The 25,927-nt window shown below is 43.1% G+C and overlaps 1 protein-coding gene across 1 annotated transcript; it reads right to left on the bottom strand.

Moving 5' to 3' along the window:
* Window positions 1–5,256: 5,256 nt before the first annotated feature.
* ZNHIT3 (zinc finger HIT-type containing 3) lies at window positions 5,257–10,891 on the bottom strand. The gene is made up of 5 exons (XM_043583856.1): window positions 10,765–10,891; window positions 10,605–10,636; window positions 8,668–8,751; window positions 7,356–7,436; window positions 5,257–5,884 (listed from the first exon to the last, which is right to left on the bottom strand). The coding sequence occupies exons 1-5, from the start codon at window positions 10,848–10,850 to the stop codon at window positions 5,703–5,705; spliced, it is 465 nt and encodes a 154-aa protein (XP_043439791.1). The 5' UTR covers window positions 10,851–10,891; the 3' UTR covers window positions 5,257–5,702.
* Window positions 10,892–25,927: the final 15,036 nt, after the last annotated feature.

Below are 25,927 nucleotides of genomic sequence, written 5' to 3' on the forward strand. Positions count from 1 at the left end.
ATTTGTAAATGACATATCAGGTAAAGGGTTAGCATCCAAAATCTATAAGGAACTTACCAAACTCAACAAATAATCCACTGAAGAAATGAGAAGACATGAATAGACACTTTTCCAAAGAAGACATCTGGACATGTGTTGAGTAAGAAGTTGTGGCTCACAGACATGTGAAAAAATATTCAAGATCACTCATCATCAGGGAAATACAAATCAAAACCACAATGAGATACCACCTCACACCTGTCAGAATGGCTAACATTAACAACTCAGGCAACAACAGATGTTGGCAAGGATGCAGAGAAAGAGGATCTCTTTTGCATTGTTGGTGGGAATGCAACCTGGTGCAGCCACTCTGGAAAACAGTCTGGAGGTTCCTCAAAAAACTAAAAATAGAACTACCCTACAACCCAGCAATTGCACTACTAGGTATTTATCCAAGGGATACAGGTGTGCTGTTTCGAAGGGACACATGCCCCCCCCCCATGTTTATAGCAGCACTATCAGCAATAGCCTAAGTATGGAAAGAGCCCAAATGTCCGTCGACAGATGAATGGATAAAGATGATGTGGCATATATATACAATGGAGTATTACTAGGCAATCAAAAAAAATGAAATCTTGCCATTTATAACAACATGAATGGAACTAGAGTGTATCATGCTAAGCGAAATTAGCCAGAGAAAGACAAGTATCATATGACTTCACTCATTTTTGGAATTTAAGATACAACACAGATGAACACAAGGAAGAGAAGCAAAAATAATGTAAAAACATGTACAGAGACAAAACATAAAAGACTCTTAAATACAGACAACAAACTGAGGGTTTCTAGAGGTGTTGTCACTGGGGGGATGGGCTAAATGGGAAAGGAGCATTAAGGAGGACACCTGTTGGGATGAACATTGGGTGTTGTATGTAGGGGATGGATGAATCACTGGATTCTACTCATTTAAATCATTAGTGCTAACTTGGATGTATAGTTTTAAAAAATTAAGAAAATAAAAAGAAGTGTTTGAAAACCTATGTGGGGAATTATAAGTGCCATATACTCAGGTCTGTGAAACAACACTGTGGAGAAACCATCTTTCAACTCACATCTTGTTTCACTAAGTGAGAAGTGTTTGCAAACCTATGGTGGGGGAAGTATAAGTGCCATATAGTCAAATCTGTAAAACAAATCTTTGGAGAAGCCATCTTTCAGATAACATCTTGTTTCACTACGTTAGAAGTGTTTGATATCCTAGGCCTAGAAGTACACTGGAAGTGACACATACTGAACCCTGTGAAACAACACTGTGAAGAAAACCATATTTCAACTAACATCTTGTTTCACTGAGTCAGAAGTGTTTGAAAACCCATGTGAAGAACTATAAGAAAGTGCCACATACTCAATTCTGTGAAACAACATGTGGAAACACCATCTTCAAGCAACATCTTGTTTCACTAAGAAGTGTCTGAAAACCTATGTGGGGAACTATAAGGAAAGTGACATAGAGTCATCTCTGTGAAACAACAGTGTGGAAACTGTCTTTCAACTAACATCGTTTCACTAAGTTCAAATGTTTGAAAATATAGGCCTAGAAGTATAACGAAAGTGCCAGTCAACTCTGTGAAACAACACTGTGGATAAACCATCTTTCAACTACCTTCATATTTCACTAAGTTAGAAAGTTTGAAAACCTAGGCGTAGAATGATAACAAAAATGCCATATACTAACCTCTATGAAACAACACTGTGTAGAGACCATCTTTCAATTAACATCTTGTTTCAGTAGGTTACAAGTGTTTGAAAACCTAGGCCTAGAAGTGTAATGAGCTCTTGGACCATTGACTTACCTGCTTGTTATTTGCTCCACTGGAATAGGAGATAAACCAAGTGATAATTTGAGGAAAAATGCTAAATCCAGTGCTATTTGAGGGAATAAGCTGTCATCACAACCCAAACTGCCATGTATTCAACTCTGTGAAGCAACACTGCGGAGAAACCCATCTTTCAACTAAGTTCATATTTCACTAAGTGTGATGGGTGTTCTTTACAGCCAGGTTTGCTTCAGGTATTCACTTTACCTCCTTACTCTATGTAGTGGCACGAGGTAGCCATTCACTGAAAAAGTACCTATTCCAAACTTCTTCAGCAGATTGGGTGTTGCTGCAGAGCCAGGCTACTAACAGTTCTAACCAACATTTCATTTATTTCTTCCTTGTTTCTGGGCAAAACCTTTAGCCATTTGTTCCTGGTTAACTCAGAAACACATCCAGAAGCTGCACGCAGGTGCCACAGCCATCAAGTGCACATGGCAGAAATGGAGAGTCAGTATCTGACTCCAGCAGTCAGGATGGGCAGTGAGTAGTCTGGTATCAGGTGGCCCTAGGGTGGAAGGTTGACCCTGCCACCACACACTAGATGGCCTCAAGCTCCTCATGTACGAAATACCAGCAACACTGCAGGGTGGTTTGGACACAGAAAGGGTGGCATAAGCAATTCTGGGAATATACTAAAAACCACAGAATTATACACTTTATTCAAAGAGGTGAATTTTATGGTCTATCAATTAGATATCAAGGTTATTAGTTTTTTTTTGTTTTGTTTTGTTTTGTTTTGTTTTGTTTTTTTTCAACGTTTATTTTATTTTTTGGGACAGAGACAGAGCATGAACGGGGGAGGGGCAGAGAGAGAGGGAGACACAGAATCGGAAACAGGCTCCAGGCTCTGAGCCATCAGCCCAGAGCCTGACGCGGGGCTCGAACTCACGGACCGCGAGATCGTGACCTGGCTGAAGTCGGACGCTTAACCGACTGCGCCACCCAGGCGCCCCCAAGGTTATTAGTTTTAAGGTAGTACATGTAAGACCTAAGTACAGTTGCTTTGGGTATAAAGTTCTGCTACATGGCGCCAATCTAGTTGAAGGTATCCAGCTGTTGACCAGCCAGGTGCCCTTCAGTTTACCTCATTAAGCTGTTTTATTAAACATAGTTTTGATTTCCCTTAAGAGAGCTAATAAATTGAACACTACAAAGCGGCATTCTTCTAAGATCAGAATGGCCTTCCTTGCTTCTAAAGAACTAGATGGTGTAGAAGAAAAACACGTGTCATGTTCCTCTTCCCATGGGCTCCCTCCTGCTGCCCCAGGCACAGACCAGCCTCCTGGTGGCAGTAATCCATCTCTGGCCCCTAGGCCTGGACTTGGCCAATGTAGCTGTGGGTGTATGCGGCTTTCAGAGGAAGCTGGTGGTCTGGGCCTGCCTCCAGCTCCCCATGGCCAGCCTAAGTAGCTTCACAGTCCAGACAGCACAAGAACAAGCTGGTGTTGCATCCATCCAAGCGCTGCCTCAGGTAAGCTGTGTGACAGGATGGCAGTCCTGCCCACCATGGCTCTGGGTCCCTCATATCTTATAGAAGGCAGGAAGCAAAGCCCAGGAGTCCACAGTGGGAACAGGACTAATGCTGGGACCAGAGCCATCCTGACCCTGCTCAGGAAATCAGAAACCTGAGATTCCCAGCTAGCTGCAGGTCTGGGCTGTTACCATCATTACAATTAGGAATTTTCCAGAACCCTTTCACTTTTTAAAAACTGCCCAAGTCTTCTGGCATCTCCTCTGAATCTTCATTGAATTTGTCCCACTTTTTAAAGATTTGGGTTTTGATGACAGCTTATTCCCTCAAATAGCACTGGATTTAGCATATTTTCCTTAAATTATCACTTGGTTTATCTCCTGTTCCAGTGGAGCAAATAACAAGCAGGTAAGTCAGTCGTCCAAGAGTTCTGTTTTTATAGTATGGGCAGTCAGAGTAAAAGAACCAGCATGGAACGTGGGCTAATACTCAACCTACTACATGGGGTCACAGCAAAGATTAAGCGACACTGACAAGGCAAAAGGAAGGAAACAGTGAATTTCCATACCAGAGGAATTACTCTCTAGGGCGTAATCTGGATAAGACCTCCCATGACAGCACGCAGGCTAGCCAGAATGTAAACAGAAGTATAACTGTTCTTCCAGTTGTAAGTAGTTTTATGACAGGTAATAAATACTCCTACTAGGGGAGAGCTCCCTTGTGCATCACAAAGAATGGATGTGAAATTTTATATTTTAATATAAATTAAATATTTGGACTCTGGACTTTGCCACTAGTTCAGAATGAGAATTTTTTTTTTTTCAACGTTTATTTATTTTTGGGACAGAGAGAGACAGAGCATGAATGGGGGAGGGGCAGAGAGAGAGGGAGACACAGAATCAGAAACAGGCTCCAGGCTCTGATCCATCAGCCCAGAGCCTGACGCGGGGCTCGAACTCATGGACCGTGAGTTTGTGACCTGGCTGAAGTCGGACGCTTAACCGACTGCGCCACCCAGACGCCCCCAGAATGAGAAAAGAATGTTAACTGAACCATACCAGTACTTGTCCACGACCTGCATTTCTAGCATTTGCTCTAGGCACCCATACAGGTGGCATTCCTAGAAGCCAAAGATAAGCTATATCTCTCTAGGGCTCCATCAAGTTACACTGCAGAAAGTGTCCATTGTCTTATACTGACATCTGCCCTGAACCTTCACCCTATAGTGTTAGTGGCTTTAAGCAGGTTATGCTGGAAAGACACAGCTTGGGCCACGTGTGAGTTCTTCTCACCTTCTAGTCTCACCTGGCTGGGCAGTCCTTTGGTGCTTTGTGTCCAAAAGGCCTTTTCCTGCCAGCTGCCTTGCCAAAGACATTTGAATGACACCAAGCTGCCAAACTACTCCCACAGCAGCTCTAAGTACACATGAGCAAGCAACAGCTCCCGCCCGCAATCCAGGGCTGCTGCAGCCACCAGTGGCATGGGGCTCCCATCTACATCTCAAGCCCTGACAGATGTCATGGGTTGGTTACCAAACCGTGACTAAGAAACCTCAGGGCCACAGAGAACTTCCCACATTTACTACCTTTGGGCATCTTCGATTCCCCACAAACAGAACAGGTCAAGTCAGCTTGAAATTAACCCTAAAATTTCAACTGGGATATCTGCATTTAGTTTCTTTAAAAAGAACAAAACCCTCAGGTGCCTGGGTAGCTCAGTCAGTTGAGAATCTGACTTCGGCTCAGGTCATGATCTCATGGTTCATGAGTTTGAGCCCCACATTGGGCCCTGGTGCTGACAGCTCAGAGCCTGGAGCCTACTTCAGATTCTGTGTCCCCCTTTCTCACTGCCCCACCCCTGCTTGTGCTCTGTCTCTTTCAAAAATGAATAAACATTAGAAAAAAAAAATTAAAAAAAAAGAAAACCTTACTATTTAATATGTTGATTTATTTAACGTAATTTCAAGCAATTATGAACTAAGGATGAACAATGCAATTTATCAGAGAATCGCATCTTGATTTTATTTAGCAACACTGAGGAAGTTTTAATTCAAATGGGTATAAAACTTGACAAAAGATATCATTTGTAATGTCTAACCTGTACCAAAATCAAAACATTTAAAGACAACTATCTGAATGTCAAGTTCTCTCTCCATAAAGGGCTTGCCACCTTGAGTGTCCCCCATCTTGCCCGAAATCCATGCCACAGTTTTTGACATAAAGACTTATGCGGCCTACCCTACATCAGATGGCCTATGCCCTGGAAGTCACCACCCTTGGTCAGGACCCCACACTAGCTGTTCTCCTGGGAGGAGGAGCAGGCAAGTTCTGAGAGCCACGCACATGATTGAGCAAGCAGCACAATAATCCATCTTAAGAATCCTCATCCTGGGATGGTTCCACAATCCGTAAACAGCAGTCAGCAAACTCTACAAACAAGGGTTCTTGCATGCAGGCCCTCATGAGTTTTGCCTTGTTATCCCCCTGATCGAGGTTGACCATCAACTGTCTAAGGTGTGGATTGAGCAGTAGGCTTCTTAATGCTGCAGACTCCCCTTAAAAATGAACAAGAAAGCCAATGTGAGTTCAAGTGGGAACAGATGGAGATAGCTAAAAGCTAAATGTTTCTAATGCAACAAATATCAAGAGTGCTGCATCCCCCTTAACCTTTAAAACCAAGAACTGAACCAATGCTTCACATAAATAAGGTGAGATCAGCATATCAAAGGATTTCCAAGTTAAATGATATCACAGATTCTTGTTCTTGGTATCTCTGTAAATAATTTAACTTTATGCCATTTCAATTAGGAAAAAATATTTTACCAGGACAAATACAAAAAATAATAGCACTAAGCTGTTGGCATGTTTTTGTTCTTCATAGGCCTGAAGGTTCTCACTGGGTGAGGACAGTTACACTACATACTCTGAATGCTGTTTAAGCAAACACTTGATCCTTGCAAAGCAGGATCTGTAGCAATGAACGGACACACACATCTGCATGGTACTTTGCAGTTTAAAAAACTTTTCACACCTACCCTCATATCTCAGCTTCACCCTCAGTGTAACTAATCACTACCATGGGAATGGGTACCAAGCAGTCAGCCTACATGAGATGGAAACAATGAAAATTTCCATCTTTAGAAACTACACTGGCCTACTAATCACATACAGAACAGAACTGCTATAAGGACTGACTGCACAGTCCTACACAAATGCTGGGCATTGTTAACACCTGCATCCCTCTGAAAAATCAGATCCTGGGATTGCCCAGTCGGCATTAATGGCTAGACCATACACTGTGCCCTGGGTACATGGGAATAAATGTAGGCCCTTGCCCTACAAATTGGTGTGGGAGAGAGAAATTACTATAAAATATGAGTGGTGTATTACAAGGCCTGATGGGAAGGCAAAAAAGGGCTTACTTCTGAGAACAACAAAAAGTCAAGAGAAGTTTAGCTGAGGAAAGGTAACCTGAACCAAGCCTTGAGGGAGAATTTTGTCAACCCACAAAAACAGTAGGATTCCAGGGCAAGAGAGTTGTAGGCAGGTTGGGAGGTGTTGAATGAAGCCCTGAGTGTTCACAGAATCATGCAACATAAGGGCTCTGCACGCCATACTCAAGTGCAGCTGACCCTGAACAACAGGCTTGAACTGCACAGGCCCACATATACAAGGATTTTTTCCCCCATAAATACAGTGCTGTGTTTCTCTTCCTTATGATTTTCTTAACATTTCCTTTTCTCTCATTTATTGTAAGAAGACAGCATATAATACATATAACATACAAAATATGTTAATCGACTATGTTATATTGGTAAGGCTTCTGGTCAACACTAGAATATTAGTTAAGTTCTGGGGGAGTCAAAAGTTATACACAAATTTTCATTGCATGGTAGTTGGGGAGTGAAGCCGAACCCAGCACAGTTCAAGGGTCAACTGTATTTATTAATAACCAAAAAATCACGTTATTCTTTGGATTAAATGTTATCAGTAATTGACAAAGAAGTAAACACAGCAAAGACTTACCTAAATTCTTTAAATTCTGCAAAGAAACTCTGTCCTCTTCTTCATCACTATTGAGAAAATCAGCTATAGAGTCATCATCATCTGAGGAATACAGAACACAATCAACTAATTAGGACTAGAAACAAAACCTAGATGCCAGATTTTAACAACTACTGCAATAGATTAAAAATGTGCACACAAGTGACAATAGCAGGACAAAGCAGGTATAGACAAAACAAAAATGACTTTTCTGGAACTTATAACTGTACCAACATTCCTCTTTTTGGAAAGGGAATGAAAGCAAAAGCAAAGAATTGGTGACTTTAACAAGCACACCCTAGTATTCACATACTTGTTTATTTTATGTGTCTCTGTGGTCTTCTGGACAGGAGCCTGATTTTCCAATTCCTATCACCCCAGCTCCCCTCACTATGGCTCCAGCCCTGTCAGGACCCAAAAAACTAGGTGTTCTATTAAAACCTGCTAACACAGGGGCGCCTGGGTGGCTCAGTCGGTTAAGTGGCCGACTTCAGCTCAGGTCATGATCTCTCAGTCTGTGAGTTTGAGCCCTCTGTGCTGACAGCTCAGAGCCTGGAGCCTGTTTCAGATTCTGTGTCTCCCTCTCTCTGCCCCTCCCCTGTTCATGCTCTGTCTCTCCCTGTCTCAAAAATAAATAAAAAACATTAAAAAAATTTTTTTAAAAACCTGCTAACATGAATGCCCTGTGCTTTTAGCATGGCCAGAAATTTCTGGCACTGCCTGAACCCAACAAGGAAGTTTCTCAAAAGGCAGAAATAGGCTATCCCCATGCTGTGAATGTTCAGGCAGCAGGAGGGGCTGCTTTCAGAGACTGGCATGGTACATGAAACCCAGGAGATACTGAAGTGTGGATAAATGGATGAGACAGCCCACTCCCACAATAAATCCATAGAGCCCCAGCAGTAGGAAGGTGACCTAGGCCAAAGGCAGTCGCCCACCCAAGCCTAGCTCAGGTGAACTGACAGCTCCAGCCAGGCCCATGGAGGGAAACCTGAAGCCATGACTGGAAAAGGATCCTACCAGCACGGTCCCCCCCCCTCATCCCCAAACCACAGCTACAGGCTTTTTCCCCTCTGCCTCTGTCCTCCTTGTTTCTTGCCCTTAACAATACCTTCAGGCTGCTCTATAATACATAACAGGTGCCCCACTCCTGGTGCTCCAGGCTAAGGAAGGTGCTGCTCCTTAATGAAGCCATCGTTCCTGACTCCCTGCCCCAACCCACATTTCTTTCCTTTCAGCTTCTTTTATTTGAAACCTTTTCCTAGGTTGGCTGGTTTGAAATCAACCAATCCACCTTTGTCTTCTGCAGGCTTTATAGTTTTTGCAGTAACAACTGATCTTTTTCTCTCAATAGGACGAGTTTCAGGGTTGCACTCCTCTGAAAGAGACACAAATCAGGCACACATCGCTTCTACTTTAGCAACAAGGCTGCACCTCTCCACCAAGCCAGCATCTAGGTGGGAAACTATGTTCAGGGTAAGGGATGTGGGTAGGGATGATGGATGCAAAGGAAATGAGAGATCAAATCACAGGGCAGTATCCAGAAAACAAGCAACCCTGAGCGTGGCAGAGGGTGGAGGAAACAGGCCTTGTGTATCCTGAGGGTCTGTCCCCATCCAACTTACTCTGCAGAACCTCACAGGGCTTTCACCAAGATCAAGTAGCACACTGACTTCAATTACCAAACTATTTTCTCAGCAGTTTCAGACACTAAATTTGCATGTGCCACGTGCCAATTACACCGATAAAGTCATCAGGCCCCCATCAAGGGGCTGAGTCTTAGAAATGGCAGTTGGAGAGATGGAGAAAAGTCTGATTTACATCACCTGAGAGGGCGACAGGAGACAAAGAGGAGGCACTTTCAGGTGGAAAGAGCATTCCTGGCAGAGGGAAAGGTCTATGGTTGGACCAGACCCCTGAAAGAACAGGGTCAGGAGCAACCACATGGTTGGTGATGAGCAACTACCAGTTGATTGACAGGGCAGGCCTGGCAGGAGGCTGGGGCCCACACAAGTGGAGGAAGAGCAAAAGAATACCACAAAGGGAGGTTGGCCTTTCTTCCCAAGACCAGTGTCTCTCATCAAGGGCACTGTGGTGTTCAAGACCGAAAGGTCTTTAATGGTGTGAGTCTCACACACCACAGGCTGTTTATCTGAGTCAATACCAATTGCCAGAATTGCCCCCCAACCCTCCTCAGCTACTGTAAAACAGAAAGTGTAACAGTGCATCTCCCTAGGGAGAGCAATACCCAAGTTAAGAATCACTGGCTTCCTTTCCTAGAGAGGCTGGAGTGTTCAACAAGGGAGTTAATTACTCAAATGTGCATTTCAGGAAAGACCTTGGCGGCAGCCCGGCCACACAGTTGAGAGCTCCAGATTGCTCCAGATTGCCACAGATTGCCTTAGGGATTCTTGGGCCACCCAGGGCTGCACAGCCAGAGCAAAGCCTACCCAACCCGGCTCCGCAACCCTATTTCCAGCAAAGCCGTTCTTCTTTCCTATCTTGAACCAAAAAGTTTCCTTTGAAAATGCTCCACGGTCATTAGGGTAAAAAAAAAAAAAACAGCAGGGGGAGGGAAGCAGCTTGAAATGGACCTCTGAATCAGAGTCTGGAAGTGGGGGGGCACGAGAGGCAAAAAACCAATGAGGAACTTTAACAAAAGAGTCAACCCAGCATGCGGTCGCGGCAAAGGGTCCCTGAGGACTGAGAAGAGACCCCGAATTGGAGTTAAAATGTAGACTAATCGCTCCTTATTGTAAACAGCTCTACCTCGTTGTTTCTAACAAAACATTTTTGAAGGAAAGAAAACGTTCTCGTTAACCTCAGCAAGAGCAGCTTCTGCGTCAGAATTCTAAGATGAAGAAACTACTAGGGTCGACTCTGTCAGACCAAAGTAGCCCATTATTTAAAATAATAGGAAGGAAGGAAAGAAAGAAAGAAAAAGAAAAGAGGAAAGTCTATAAAAGAAAAGGCAGGGCAGAAGTTTTCACTGTTCGAAACCCGAGGAAGAAAGAAAGAAAGAAAGAAAGAAAGAAAGAAAGAAAGAAAGAAAGAAAGAAAGAAAGAAAAGAGGAAAGTCTATAAAAGAAAAGGCAGGGCAGAAGTTTTCACTGTTCGAAACCCGAGGAAGCATTCACAGGTAGAGGTTCCCCGTGGGACGAGGCAGGGACTGACGCGGGTAGCCCGCACTAGGGGAGTGCCGGGGGGTCAGGCGGGGCGCCGGGGTCTTACCTTTGTGCTTCCGGAAACATCCCAGGGAGCAGCTGCAACAACAGAGACCACCACCGCGTCAGCCCGGAAAGCCGCGCGGACCCTCCCGCAGCCCCCGCCGGGTCCCCGAGCCGCCCCGCAGGCCCCACCCGGCCTCCTCCCCCACGACCCCCACCCTCACTAGGGCACGCGGCAGGCGGGGCAGCGGTATTTGGGTTTCTCCAAGCAAATCACGCAGACGACAGCGCTACTATTCAGCGACGCCATGGCCGCTCCCCGGCCTCACTCTCACCCGAAAGCGCCAGTCTCTGACGGAGGGTACCACGTGCACGCCCTTTTTTTTTTTTCTGTTTCCTTAACCCGGACCAATCGGCGAGCAGCACTTACTGGCAGTCAAAAGCAATGGATCGATCCTGCTCATTGCTCCAGTCCTGATAAGTAGACAGTCGATATACTCGATGCGCATCCAGTAGCAGCTTTGGCTTCCAGGATTAAGTCACAGTTGTCGTTGGAGAACTTGTTATGTATCCCTGTCCTGTCCCTAAGGGCAAGTCACTGTTACCCTCCAATTCTGTTGCCCCACATGTAAAAAGAATACGTGGGACTAAATGTCCTTTACCTTCTGGCTTGGACTTTCTGAATCTTGCAAGGGCACTGGGTTCTCACCCCCACCCCGGCCCCCCACATCTTATTTGCTTATGTCTAGCAAATGAGAAGTCCAGACCCTGGCCAATTAGATCCATCGGTTAGATCGAGTGACGTACATGTGCTTTTCCCAGCATAGGCCCTTTTTCTCTCAGGGAAGAAAGATGAGACTTGACAACTGCCAAATGTTTATTGAGCTCCAAGTGACAGCACTGCACTGCCCAGAGGCTGGGTTGGGGACACCCAGGCAGTAGCAGCCACAGCCTCTTCCCTCTGGGAGTTCAAAGCTTAGACCTAAGGCAGGAGAGAGAGGTGAAAGAGAAGAGACTCTGTCTTAGGGTCCTGCCGGTGCTAGCCTGCACTTGCACAGCCCTGAGAGAGTGCCTCTTCAAATTTCACAACATACACTCTTCACTTGACTCACCCAAGTCACAGCCCTGCGTGGGATATCTTGGTCAGGGAACAGATGAGTAAGGTCTGGCCCAAAGATGGGGACCTGGCCTAATAAGTCTGGATAGGTAAACTGTGATGGGCCTTGAGTGGCACCTCAGGCTTTGGGAATAGACGATTGTGTTTTATTGACAGCCTATGTCTCCTTGAAGCCCTCAGTACTGCCCAGCCTAACCAGGGCTCCCACCCCACATTGTGCAGTGCCCACCTAGGGCCATAAGTCATTCTCACTCCTAAGTGCCTCCTCCCTGTGTTGGCCCATAAGTCCACAGAATCCCACTACTATAGGGCCCCACATGACTGTCATTGTCTTTGTGGATAAATCTGTTATGACCAAAGCAGCTGTTTGAGTCTTGGTTCAAACCCCTCCCTGGATATGTGACTTTTACCCTCTCTGAGGATTCTCACCTATTAGTGTGGATTTTCAGGCCTACTTTCCTGAGCTGTTGAGAAGCAGAGAGAAGACCATGTATAAAAATGTTTGTAATTTGAAGCACTACAAAGGGCTATTTATGTGATACCCGAGTCTGTAATTTCTGGATCTTGGGTCTGAACCCTATAAATGCAGGTGTCAGGCCCCAAGTCCCTCAAGGTTAGGGTCCTGAACAAAGCTCAGGCCCCTCCAAAAGGGTTCTGCCATCAGCCTCAAAGGGCCACACTTGGGTGGGCAGAACAACTATCCATCCCTCTCTTGGCTTTGCTAAACTGTCCCTGGGACGCTGTCCAGTCCACAGTGCTGAAGTGACATGGCTCTCTACCTGCCTTGGTATGCAGCTGCCCCTGTGTAGACCAGGACCAGCCTGAAATCCAAGACATGTCTACACTGACCCAATAATCAGAAGCATTCCCTGTATTCTTCCACAGTTGTGACCATCCCAGAACCATTCCAGAAGGTCCACAAGTACCTGAGAAGGCCAGAGATTAGTGATTTGTCCCGGTCACACTTGGATCCTGTGCCCTGTCTGGCACCCGGTAGGAACTTGCTGTGTGTGGACATCACCACTGCCCACTCCATATTTTTCCTGTGAGTTGTGTTTGGATGCTGAGGCCATAAAGAGTCTCCACAATTTTCAGCACTCAACCCCTCCTCACCCATATCCAAGCCACGCTGATTCCTCTACCTTCGGGTCCAAAGGTGATGACATCAGCAAAAAGAGAGTTTCTGGAATTCCTCCCATGCACATTCTGCCCAGTAAAGACAGTCTTCTACTCTGGGGGATCCCCAGCTCTCCCAGACAGCTGCACCCCTCCTGCTCCAATGTCCAGGAAAGGAAGTGACTCAGGTGATGAGGTTGGGGAACACCAAGAGGTCAAGCAAACCCAGTATGCAAGCCTCTTGGCAATGGCTAGTTCAGAGAAAAACGACACGTATGACTCCAAGCCCAGCAACTACATGTCCACACTGATAAAGCTAAGCTTAGCAGCACCCTGGTTTTCCCTGGACCCCCACCACGCCCATCCTAGCAGCTGTCTAAGGCTGTGTCGCGCCTCCCCGTGCCCGACCTGGAGAGAGGTGAGGTAATAATCAAGGCAGAATGGTTTTCAGAGCTCCACCGCCTGGCAGGCTCTGTCCAGCGCATTCCGGGAACCAAACCCAAAGTCTGGCGCTGTGCGTGGGGGTCCAGGCCTGGCACCCAGCACCGCCAGAGGGCGCTCCAGGCCCACACTAGCCCTGGAGTAGCGGCGCTCCAGCGGAATTGGAGTAAACTCCACCCCATTCCTGGCTGGAGACTAGGCTGTCTCGCAGCACCGGGAAGGGTAAACTCAGGCACTGGCGCGCACCTGGAACACCGCCAAGTGGCAGGAAAGAGGGTGGAGAGCCAGATGCTGAAGCCGGCGACCGGATGGGCAGGAGTGTCTCCTCCACAAAAACAAGGTGCATATCAGCAGAGGTCCCCAAAGGCAACTAGCCTTTGTCCAGGGACAACTTTCAGATGCCTATTGCCCCATGCTTCCTGGCATTCCTGTTGGGTGGAGCTGCAAACTGGCCACGCACGTTAGCTGATGAAAGTTTAACCGTACTTCGGGAGCATGGGGTTACTCACTAGGGCCTGAGCAACTGCCCTGCACCTTCCCCAGTGCCATGATGGGGCAGGCAGAGAGATCTAATCGCCCAACATGATCTACGTGTTGCAGTTGTCAGAGGCGGAGGATCCATAAAGTTGGGCTCCCTGATGCCTTGCCAGATCTTGGTTCTTGCTGCAACTCTAACACCTCTTTCCCTCCCAGGGCATGGGGATCCCAGGGCCAGCACCAGAAGAAGTGTCTGAGATTGGCATCTTTAGGGGACCTACTGCCTTATTCTCATCTGCTCACCTCTGTTTCTCCTCTGGTATTGAAGTAGTTCAGATGTTAAAGTGAGTAGGGTTGTTGGTGGGAGTCAAATAAAGGAGGCCTGAGGTTCAGGTGGAGTGGAGTAATCAGTTTCCAGCTCTCTGCATGTTATTTTATAGCAGTGAAATGCTATTCATCCCCCAATTCTAGACAGTAACAGTCTGACCTATAATTAGACTTCAAGGAAAACTTCAAAAGAACAAAAGGGATAAAGAATAATTGCATTATTCCCAGTCCCAGAACCATTGGGAGAGCACAGACAAAAGAAGTTACCATTGTTTTATGAACACACTCATCCTACCACCCAAACCCCACACTTTTCTATTTTTCACACCCTCTCCCACTTGCAGACCCACAAAGATCCCACCTTGAATTCCCTAACACAAACAGAGATCAAAGGAATCAGGACTTCCCAGCCAGATTCTCCAAGAAGCCTCTCAGGACAGGGAATGGATCTGGGGCTTTGCACAAACTTCTTAACCATGTGGCAGAGATGCTTAGGAGCTCTCCTCAGTGAGAAGTAGGTAAGAGGAAGTGAGGCCCAAATTTCCCTTCCCCTCTCTTAAAACTAAAGACAAAATAAAGACAAAAGACAAAAAAAAAGACAAAAACCATGAGAAATTTTCATTAGCAGATCTGCACAAGAAAGGTATTCGGGCCAAAGGAAAATAATGTAAATAGAAATTAAAATCATAATATGATACCACCATACTCTGTACAGAATGACTAAAATTTAAAAGACTGGCAATACCAAGTGCTGGCAAGGAGGGTGCTATGGTCTGAATTTGCATTCCCCCAAATTCATATGTTGAAATCCCAACCCCCAATGTGATGGTATTGGGTGGTAGAGCTTTGGGAGGTGATAAGGTCATAGGATGCTGTGCTCATGAACAAGAGTGTGCCTTTGTATAAGGGACCCCAGAGAGCTCTCTTGCCCTCCTTCCACCTTGTGAGAAGATGGTGGTCTGTGAAACAGGAAGCAAATCTGCTTGTGCCTTGCTCTTGAACTTCCCATTCTCCAGAACTGTGAGAAATAAATGTTTGTTGTTTAAGCCACCCAGTCTATGGTATTTTTGTTATAGCAGCCCAAATGTACTAAGTTGGAATCGGTACCAAGAAATGGGGCGCTGCTGTAACAAATACCTAAAAATGTGCAAGCGGCTTTGGAAGTGGGCAATGGGTTGAGGCCAGAAGAGTTTTGAAATTTATGCTAGAAAATGAGATGCCTACATTGCCATGAATGAACCTTTAAAAGGTAATTCTGGTGAGGGCTCAGAAAGAAAACAGGAGAGCTATGGGAGAAAGCCTCCATTTCCTTAGAGAACCCCTAAGAGGCCATGAACGGAACATTGGTAGATATGTGGACAGTGAAGGCCATTCTGGTGATGGCACACAGAAATGAGGAGCATGTTATTGGGCACTGAAAGAAAGGTGATCCCTGCTGTAAAGTGACAAAGAACTTGGCTGATTTGTGTTTGTGTGCTGATATTTCATGAAAGGTGTCCACCTTGCAGGTGATGGAACTGGATGTTTAGCTGAAGAGATTTCTTTTTTATTTTTATTTTTTAAATGTTTATTCATTGTTTGAAAGAGAGAGAGAGCATGAGCAGGGGAGGGGCAGAAAGAGAGGGAGACACAGAATCAGAAGCAGGCTCCAGGCTCTGAGCTGTCAGCACAACTTGAACCCACAAACTGTATTATTGTGACTTGAGCCAAAGTCAGAGGCTCAACTGACTGAGCCACCCAGGAGTCCTTAGCTGAAGAGATTTCTAAGCAATGTGTGGAAGGTGTGACCCAGCTCCACCTAACAGTTTATGGTGAAATGTGAAAAGAAATGACTTAAAGGTATAATTGTTGAGCAGACAAGAGCAGAACTTAAAGATTCTCAGCCTACACATATTGCAAAAAATGAGACACTAATGATGAGACTAAGTCACCATTTGACCAGGAGGTTAGTGTGGATCAGTCATCTCAATAGAAGCCAGGCGCTATTCTTGAAAAAAACGCTGGGATGATGGAAGAATGTCCCTGAACACTATTCAGAAATCAGCAGGCTGCTGTGCCCACGACAGGCCCAGAGTACTCAGCCCCTAGACAGAAGAGTTTTCAAAGGGTGGGACTGTCTCACTGGTTCAGAGTGGCCAGGATGCTCCCAATCTCCTCAGAGAAACCCCTAACCCCCTCAGAGAGTTTCAGGCAGAGCATCAGCCAAAAGGGATTATTCTCAGTCTTTATAGTTTAATGTTGTTTACCCTATTTGATTTTGGACTTCCTTAGGACCTGTTACTCCTTCTTTCCTATTTCTCCCTTTTGGAAGTACATTACTCTGCCTTCTTTGGTCTCTGCCAGTCTGTTTGATCTTATGGTTTCCCTTATAGTGGCCCTGATTTTAATATTTGATATTCTTCCACATCCATCTCCCTGCTACATATATCCATTACCTATACATGTGCTTCTCACTCAGATGCTGGCTTGGTAGAGAAGTGCAACCCTGTCACTAAAATGGAGAGGACATGTCGCCTGAGATCTGTGTCTCTTTCAGTGCAGTGCAACCCTTACACTCCTTCTCCTGTTGAGAAATAAAATTCAGCTGTTACTGCAAAAACTAAGCTAAAGTAGCATCCATATAAAAGGTCCCTTTCTTCCTGTTGGGTCTGCAATTGACAGCAAGTGATAGGGTCTGAGAGCTCTTCCTGCTAGCCTCCCCACTCGATTATAAACAAGGTTTTCTTTTATTAATTCCCACATTTCCCCCTTTCGATCAAGATATTTCTTTGAAAGCATCACTGATCAAGAGTTAAGTTTCTCAGGGCACCTGGCTGGCTCATTTGGTGGAGCATGTGACTCTTGATCTTGGGGATGTGGGTTCAAGCCCCACGCTGGGGCTTAAGTAGAGATTAACTTAAGTAGATATCACTTAAAAATAAAATATTTAGGTCGTATCAAAATAACACCAGCATTCTTCACAGAGCTATTACAAACAATCCTAAAATTTGTATGAAACCAGAAAAGACCCCAAATAACCAATGCAATCATAAAAAAGAAAACAAAAGCTGGAGGCATTAAAATTCCAGACTTTAAGATATATTACAAAGCTTTAAACATCAAGACAGTATGGTGCTGGCACAAAAACAGACATTTAGATCAATAGAACAGAATAGAGAACCCAGAAAGTTATGGCCAACTAATCTTTGACAAAGCAGGGAAGAATATCCAATGGAATAGACAGCCTCTTCAACAAATGGTGTTGAGAAAACTGGATAGCTTCATGCAGAAGAACAAATCTGGACCACTTTCTTACACCATACATAAAAATAGACTCAGAATGGATGAAAGACCTAAACATAAGACAGGGGCCATCAAAATCCTAGAGGAGAAAAGCAGGCAAAAGTCTATTTGACCTCAGCCATAGCAACTTCTTACTCAGCATGTCTCTGGAGGCAAGGGAAACAAAAGCAAAAATGAACTATTGGGAACTCATCAAGATAAAAAGCTTTTGAGGGTGCCTGAGTGGCTCAGTCGGTTAGGCATCCAACTTTGGCTCAGGTCATGATCTCTCAGTCCATGAGTTCAAGGCCTGTGTTGGGCTCTGTGCTGTCATGACAGCTCAGAGCCTGAAGTCTGCTTCAGATTACGTGTCTACCTCTCTCCCTGCCGCTCCTCTCTCTCTCTCTCTCTCTCAAAATAAATAAACATTTAAAAAATTAAAATGAAATAAAACAAAATAAAATAAAATAAAATAAAAAGATAAAAAGCCTTTGCACAGTGAAGGAAACAATCAGCAAAACTAAAAGGCAACTAACAGAATGGGAAAAGATATTTGCAAATGATATATCAGATAAAGGGTTAGTATCCAAAATTTGTAAAGAACTTATCAAACTCAACACCCAAAAAACAAATAATCCAGTGAAGAAATGGGCAAAACACATGAATAGACCTTCTTCCAAAGAAGACATCCACATTGCTCACCGACATGTGAAAAAATGCTCACCATCACTCATTAGCAGGGAAATACAAATCAAAACCACAATGAGATACCACCTCACACCCATCAGAATGGCTAAAATGAACAACTCAGGCAACAACAGATGTTGGCAATGATGCAGAGAAAGAGGAACACTTTGGCATTCCTGGCGGGAATGCAAACTGGTATAGCCACTCAGGAAAACAGTATGGAGGTTCCTCAAAAAATTAAAAATAGAACTATTCTATGACCCAGCAATTTCACTACTAGGTATTTATCCAAAGGATACAGGTGTACTGATTTGAAGGGGCACCTGCACCCCAATGTTTATGGCAGTGTTGTAGACAATAGCCAAAGTATGGAAAGAGCCCAAATGTCCATTGACAGATGAATGAATAAAGAAGATGTGGTATATATATACAATGGAGTATTACTAGGCAATCAAAAAGAATGAAATCTTGCCATTTGCAACAACATGGATGGAACTAGAGTGTATTATGCTAAGCAAAATTAGTCAGAGAAAGACAAATATCATATGACTTCACTCATTTTTGTAATTTAAGATACAAAACAGATGAGCATAAGGAAGGGAAGCAAAACTAATATAAAAATGGATGGGGACAAATACAGAAAACAAACTGAGGGTTTCTAGAGGTGTTTTGGGTGGGGGGATGGGCTAAATGGACAAGGGACATTAAGAGGACCCTGTTGGTATGAGCACTGGGTATTATATGTAGGGGATGAATCACTGGATTCTACTTCTGAAATCATTATTGCACCATATGCTAACTAACTTAGATGTAAATGTAAAACAATAAAAAATGTCAAGAAAAAAATAAAAAGAAAATAAAATATTTAGGGGTGCCTGGGTGGCTCAGTCAGTTGAGTGTCCAACTGTTGATTCTGGCTCAAATCATGATCCCAGGGTCATGAGATTGAGTCCTGAGTTGGGCTCTGTGCTGAGGATGGAGCTTGCTTGGGATTCTCAATCTCTCCCTCTGTGCTCCTCCCCCACTTGCACATTCTCTCTCTCTCTCTCTCTCTCTCTCCCTGTCTAAAATAAAAATTAAAAAATAAAATACAAGAAAATTGAAACAAACAAACAAAAAAAGATTAAGTTTCTCCATACTTAGTGGTTTGTCCCTCAGGACCAGGAAGAATCTTTCCTGGTTGTCATGTCCTACATCAGAGGCAAAATGCATAGCAATTGGAAACTACTTAAGGCCACATTTGAGTAACAAGGTTAGAAAGAACAACTCTCAGGTCCTTCCCATTAAACTCCATATCTTTCCTGGGGCGCCTGGGTGGCGCAGTCGGTTAAGCGTCCGACATCAGCTGGGTCACGATCTCGCGGTCCGTGAGTGCGAGCCCCGCATCAGGCTCTGGGCTGATGGCTCGGAGCCTGGAGCCTGTTTCTGATTCTGTGTCTCCCTCTCTCTCTGCCCCTCCCCCGTTCATGCTCTGTCTCTCTCTGTCCCAAAAATAAATAAAAAACGTTGAAAAAAATTAAAAAAAAAAAACTCCATATCTTCCCAAGGTTGTCAGAAATTATCTTTTTTTTTCTCAATGTTTATTTATTTTTGGGACAGAGAGAGAGACAGAGCATGAACGGGGGAGGGGCAGAGAGAGAGGGGGACACAGAATCGGAAACAGGCTCCAGGCTCTGAGCCATCAGGCCAGAGCCCGATGCAGGGCTCGAACTCACGGACAGTGAGATCGTGACCTGGCTGAAGTCGGACGCTTAACCGACTGCGCCACCCAGGCGCCCCGATTGTCAGAAATTATCTTGAAGCATTGAGCCAGCATCACCTTATTGGGTATATTATTGGTTTTTTTTTTTTTTAAGTTCTGTAGGCAACAAAATATAAAATTTAAAACAATTATACAAAACAGAAAGAGTAACTTAATTCCAAATTGTATCATGGTTCTAAATCAGGGCTCTAGGTCTCAAAGGAGCCAACTGAAATATTTATTGGCACTTATTCAGACTTAGGAAGGAAGGTTCATCCCATGAAAGCAAAGCTGGAGTCGTGTATACTTCCTAAAGTCTCTGCTTAAATCAGCCACAAAAGGTGAATAGTGAATAGTGCAGGAGCACACTGAAAGAACTAACCAAGTGCATTTGGGAAGATACAGGGCAGGTATAAACATGGAACAGTAGCTAATGAACTTTTTGCAAAACAGCAAAACTTCAAAGATGTTTTATTTATTATTTATTTTATTTTATTTTATTTTTAATATATTGTCATATTGGCTTACATACAACACCCAGTGCTCATCCTAACAAGTGCCCTCCTCAGAGCCCATCGCCCACTTTCCCCTCTCCCTAACCCCCTTCAACCCTCAATTTGTTCTCTGTATTTAAGAGTCTCTTATGGTTTGCCTCCCTCCCTCTCTGTAACTTCTGTTAAGTTTCTCAAAATTTACATATAAGTGAAAACATGATATCTGTCTTTCTCTGACTGACTTATTTCACTTAGCATAATACCCTCAGTTCTATCCACGATGCTGCAGATGGCAAGATTTCATTCTTTCTCATTGCCAAGTAGTACTCCATTGTGTATATAAACCACATCTTTATCCATTTATCAGTTGATGGACATTTAGGCTCTTTCCATGATTTGGCTATTGTTGAAAGTGCTGCTATAAACATAGGGGTACATGTGCCCCTATGCATCAGCACTCTGTATTCCTTGGGTAAATTCCTAGCAGTACTATTTCTGGGTCATACGGTAGTTCTATTTTTAATTTTTTGAGAACCGCCACGCTATTTCCCAGAGTGGCTGCACCACTTTCTATTCCCCCCAACAGTGTAAGAGGGTTCCCATTTCTCCACATCCTCGCCAGCATCTATAGTTTCCTGATTCGTTCCTTTTAGCCACTCTGACCGGTGTAAGGTAGTATCTCACTGTGGCTTTGATTTGTATTTCCCTGATGATGCGTGATGTTGAGCATCATTTCATGTGTCTGTTGGCCATCTGGATGTCTTCTTTAGAGAAGTGTCTACTCATGTCTTCTGCCCATTTCTTCACTGGATTATCTGATTTTCAGGTGTGGAGTTTAGTGAGTTTTTTCTAGATTTTGGATACTAACCCTTTGCCCGATATGTCATTTGCAAATATCTTTTCCCATTCTATCAGTTGCCTTTTAGTTTTGTTGATTGTTTCCTTTGCTGTGCAGAATCTTTTTATCCTCATGAGGTTCCAATAGTTCATTTTTGCTTTTAATTCCCTTGCCTTTGGAGATGTGTCAAGTAAGAAGTTGCTGCAGCTGAGGTCAAAGAGGTTGTTGCCTGCTTTCTCCTTTAGGGTTTTGATGGTTTCCTGTCTCACATTCAGGTCCTTTATCCATTTTGAGTTTATGTTTGTGAATGGTATAAGAAAGTGGTCTAGTTTCATTCTTCTACATGATGCTGTCCAGTTCTCCCAACACCATTTTCTAAAGAGACTGTCTTTTTCCATTGGATACTCTTTCCTGCTTTGTCAAACATCAGCTGGCCATATATTCGGGGGTCCAATTCTGGGTTATATATTCTATTCCATTGGTCTATGTGTCTTCTTTTGTGCCAGTACCATACTGCCTTGATGATTACAACTTTATAGTAGAGGCTGAAGTCCGGGATTGTGATGCCTCCTGCTTTGGTTTTCTTCTTCAGTATTACTTTGGCTATTCGGGGTCTTTTGTGGTTTCATACAAATTTTGGGATTGTTTGTTCTAGCTTTGAGAAGAATACCAGTGCAATTTTGATTGGGATTGCATTGAATGTGTATATTGTTTTGGGTTGTATTGACATTTTAACAATATCTATTCTTCCAATCCATGAGCGTGGAATGCTTTTCCATTTCTTTGTATCTTCTTCAGTTTCCTTCACAAGCTTTCTACAGTTTCCAGCATACAGATATTTTACATCTTTGGTTAGGTTTATTCCTAGGTATTTTATGGTTCTAGGTGCAATTGTAAGTGGGATTAGTTTCTTTATTTCTCTTTCTGTTGCTTCATTGTTAGTGTATAAAAATGCAACTGCTTTCTGTACATTGATTTTGTACCCTGCTACTTTGCTGAATTCATGTATCAATTCTAGGAGTCTTTTGGTGGAGTCTTTTGTAGAGTATCATGTAGTCTGCAAAAAGTGAAAGTTTGACTTCTTCTTTGCCAATTTTGATGCCTTTTATTTCATTTTGTTGTCTGATTGCTGATGCTAACACTTCCAACACTATGTTAAACAACAGTGCTGAGAGTGGACATCCCTGTCAAATTTCTGATCTCAGGGGGAAAACTCTCAGTTTTTCCCCATTGAGGATGATATTAGCTGTGGGCTTTTCATATATGGCTTCTGTAATGTTTAAGTATGTTCCTTCTTCCTGACTTTCTTGAGGGTTTTTATTAAGAAAGGATGCTGAATTTTGTCAAATGCTTTTTCTGCATCTATTGACAGGATCATATAGTTCTTTTCTTTTATTAATGTGATGTATCACATTGATTGATTTGTTAATATTGAGCTGGCCCTGCAGCCCAGGAATGAATCCCACTTGATCATGGTGAATATTCTTTTCATATGCTGCTGAATTCAATTTGCTAGTATCTTGTTGAGAATTTTTGCATCCATGTTCATCAGGGATATTGACCTGTAGTTCTCCTTTTTTGTGGGGTTTCTGTCTGGTTTGGGAAACAAAGTAATGCTGGCTTCATAGAATGAGTCTGGAAGTTTTCCTTCCCTTTCTATTTTTTGGAACAGCTTGAGAAGGATAGCTTTAAAAGTTGGTAGAATTCCACAGGAAAGCAATCTGGTCCTGGACTCTTATTTGTTGGGAGATTTTTTTTTTAATATATGAAATTTATTGTCAAATTGGTTTCCATACAGCACCCAGTGCTCATCCCAAAAGGTGCCCTCTTCAATACCCATCACCCACCCTCCCCTCCCTCCCACCCCCCATCAGCCCTCAGTTTGTTCTCATTTTTTAAGAGTCTCTTATGCTTTGGCTCTCTCCCACTCTAACCTCTCTCTTTTTTTTTTTTCCCTTCCCCTCCTCCATGGTTTACTGTTAAGTTTCTCAGGGTCCATATAAGAGTGAAAACATCTGGTATCTGTCTTTCTCTGTATGGCTTATTTCACTTAGCATAACACTCTCCAGTTCCATCCACATTGCTACAAAGGGCCATATTTCATTCTTTCTCATTGCCACATAGTACTCCATTGTGTATATAAACCACAATTTCTTTATCCATTCATCAGTTGATGGACATTTAGGCTTTTTCCACAATTTGGCTATTGTTGAGAATGCTGCTATAAACACTGGGGTACAAGTGCCCCTATGCATCAGTACTCCTGTATCCCTTGGGTAAATTCCTAGCAGTGCTATTGCTGGGTCATAGGGTAGGTCTATTTTTAATTTTTTGAGGAACCTCCACACTGTTTTCTAGAGTGGCTGCACCAATTTGCATTCCCACCAACAGTGCAAGAGGGTTCCTGTTTCTCCACATCCTCTCCAGCATCTATAGTCTCCTGATTTGTTCCTTTTGGCCACTCTGGTGTGAGGTGGTATGTGAGTGTGGTTTTGATTTGTATTTCCCTGATGAGGAGCGACGTTGAGCATCTTTTCATGTGCCTGTTGGCCATCCGGATGTCTTCTTTAGAGAAGTGTCTATTCATGTCTTCTGCCCATTTCTTCACTGGATTATTTGTTTTTCAGGTGTGGAGTTTGGTGAGCTCTTTATAGATTTTGGATACTAGCCCTTTGTCCAATATGTCATTTGCAAATATCTTTTCCCATTCCTTTTAGTTGGTTGCCTTTTAGTTTTGTTGATTGTTTCCTTTGCCGTGCAGAAGCTTTTTATCTTCATGAGGTCCCAATAGTTCATTTTTGCTTTTAATTCCCTTGCCTTTGGGGATATGTCAAGTAAGAAATTGCTACGGCTGAGGTCAGAGAGGTTTTCCTGTCTCACATTCAGGTCCTTTATCCATTTTGAGTTTATTTTTGTGAATGGTGTGAGAAAGTGGTCTAGTTTCATCCTTCTGCATGTTGCTGTCCAGTTCTCCCCGCACCATTTGTTAAAGAGACTGGGGACATTTTTGATAACTGATTAAATTTCTTTACTAGTTATGGGTCTGTTAAAATTTTCTATTTCTTCCCATTTGAGTTTTGGTAGTGTGTGGGCGTTTAGGAATTTGTCCATTTCTTCCAGGTTGCCCAGTTTGTTGGCATACAATTTTTCATAGTATTCTCTGATAATTTCTTGTATTTTTGAGGGATTTTTGTAATAAATCCATTGTCATTCATGATTTTATCAACTTGGGTACTCTCTCTTTTCCTTTTGGCTAGAGGCTTATCAATTTTGTTTATTTTTTCAAAAAAACAACTCTTAGTTTCATTGATCTGTTCTACTGTTTTTTTTATTCTATGCTGTTTATTTCTGCTCTGACCTTTATTGTTTCTCTTCTTCTGCTGGGTTTGTGGGTTCTTTATTGTTCTGCTTCTAGTTCCTTTACATGTGCTGTTAGATTGGGATTTTTCTTGTTTCTTGATATAGGCCTGGACTGCAATGTATTTTCCTCTTAGGACTGCCTTTGCTGCATCCCAAAGGGTTTGGACTGTTGTGTTTTCATTTTCATTTGTTTCCATATATTTTTTAATTTCTTTAATTTCTTCTTTAATTGCCTGGCTGACCTATTTGTTCTTTAGCAGGATGTTCTTTAACCTCCATGAATTTGGAGGTTTTCCAAACTTTTTCTTGTGGTTGATTTCAAGTTTCATAGCATTGTGATCTGAAAGTGTGCATGGTATGATAAAAAAATTCTTTTATATTTATTAAGGGCTATTTTGTGACCCACTATGTAATCTATCTTGGAGAATGTTCCATGTGTACTTGAGAAGAATGTATATTTTGCTGCTTTAGAATGGAAAGTTCTAAATATATCTGTCAAGTGCATCTGGTCCAGTGTATCATTCAGGGCCATTGTTTTTTTCTTGATTTTCAGTCTAGATGATCTATCCATTGCTGTAAGTGTCTATTTCAGCAATTACCACATTGTTACCAATAACATTGCTTATGTTTGTGATTAATTGTTTTATATATTTGGGTGCTTAGAATTCGGTGCATAAACATTTATAATTGTTAGCTCTTCCTGATGGATAGACCCTGTAATTATTATATAATGCCATTCTTCATCTTTTGTTACAGCCTTCAGTTTAAAATCTAGTTTCTCTGATATAAGTATGGCTACTCCAGCTTTCTTTTGACTTCCAGTATCATGGTAGATGGTTCTCCATCCCATCACTTTCAATCAGAAGGTGTCCTCAGGTCTAAAATGGGTCTCTTGTAGACAGCAAATAGATGAGTCTTGTTTTTTATCCACATGATACCCTATATGTTTTTATTGGAGCATTTATTCCATTTATATTCAGTGTTATTACTGTAAGATATGAGTTTAGAGTTATTGTGTTATATGTAGGTTTCATGCTTGTAGATATCAGTCTCTTGTCCTTTGTGGTCCTTGCAACATTTCACTCAGAATCCCCCTTAGGATCTTTTATAGGGCTGGTTTATTGATGAATTCCTTCAGTTTTTGTTTGTATGGGAAAACCTTTATCTCTCCTTCTATTCTGAATGACAGGCTTGCTGGATAAAGCATTCTTGGCTGCATGTTTTTCCTATTCAGCTCATTGAAACTTTCCTGCCACTCCTTTCTGGCCCCTCAAGAGTCAGTAGATAGGTCTGCTACTACCCTTATGTGTCTACCCTTGTAGGTTAAGGCCTGTTTGTCCCTAGCTGCTTTCAGAATTCTCTCTTTATCTTTGCATTTTGCCAGTTTCACTATGATATGTCATGCAGAAGATGGATTCAAATTATGTCTGAAGGGAGCTCTCTGTGCCTCCTGATTTCAGTGTTTGTTGCTTTCCCCAGATAGGGGAAGTTCTCATCTATGATTTGTTCAAGTACACCTTCAGCCCCT

The sequence above is a fragment of the Prionailurus bengalensis genome, chromosome E1 (genome assembly GCF_016509475.1).
Source record: "Prionailurus bengalensis isolate Pbe53 chromosome E1, Fcat_Pben_1.1_paternal_pri, whole genome shotgun sequence".
Classification (NCBI taxonomy): Eukaryota; Metazoa; Chordata; class Mammalia; order Carnivora; family Felidae; genus Prionailurus; species Prionailurus bengalensis.

What these genes read in the sequence shown, in the direction of transcription:
- ZNHIT3 (XM_043583856.1), bottom strand. Translation starts at nt 10,850, where the DNA reads ATGGCGTCGCTGAATAGTAGCGCTGTCGTCTGCGTGATTTGCTTGGAG. An exon ending in ATGTTTCCGGAAGCACAAAG is followed by an intron (nt 8,752 to 10,604) that starts GTAAGACCCCGG and finishes TGTCTCTTTCAG; the next exon opens with AGGAGTGCAACCCTGAAACT. An exon ending in AAAGCCTGCAGAAGACAAAG is followed by an intron (nt 7,437 to 8,667) that starts GTGGATTGGTTG and finishes TGTATTCCTCAG; the next exon opens with ATGATGATGACTCTATAGCT.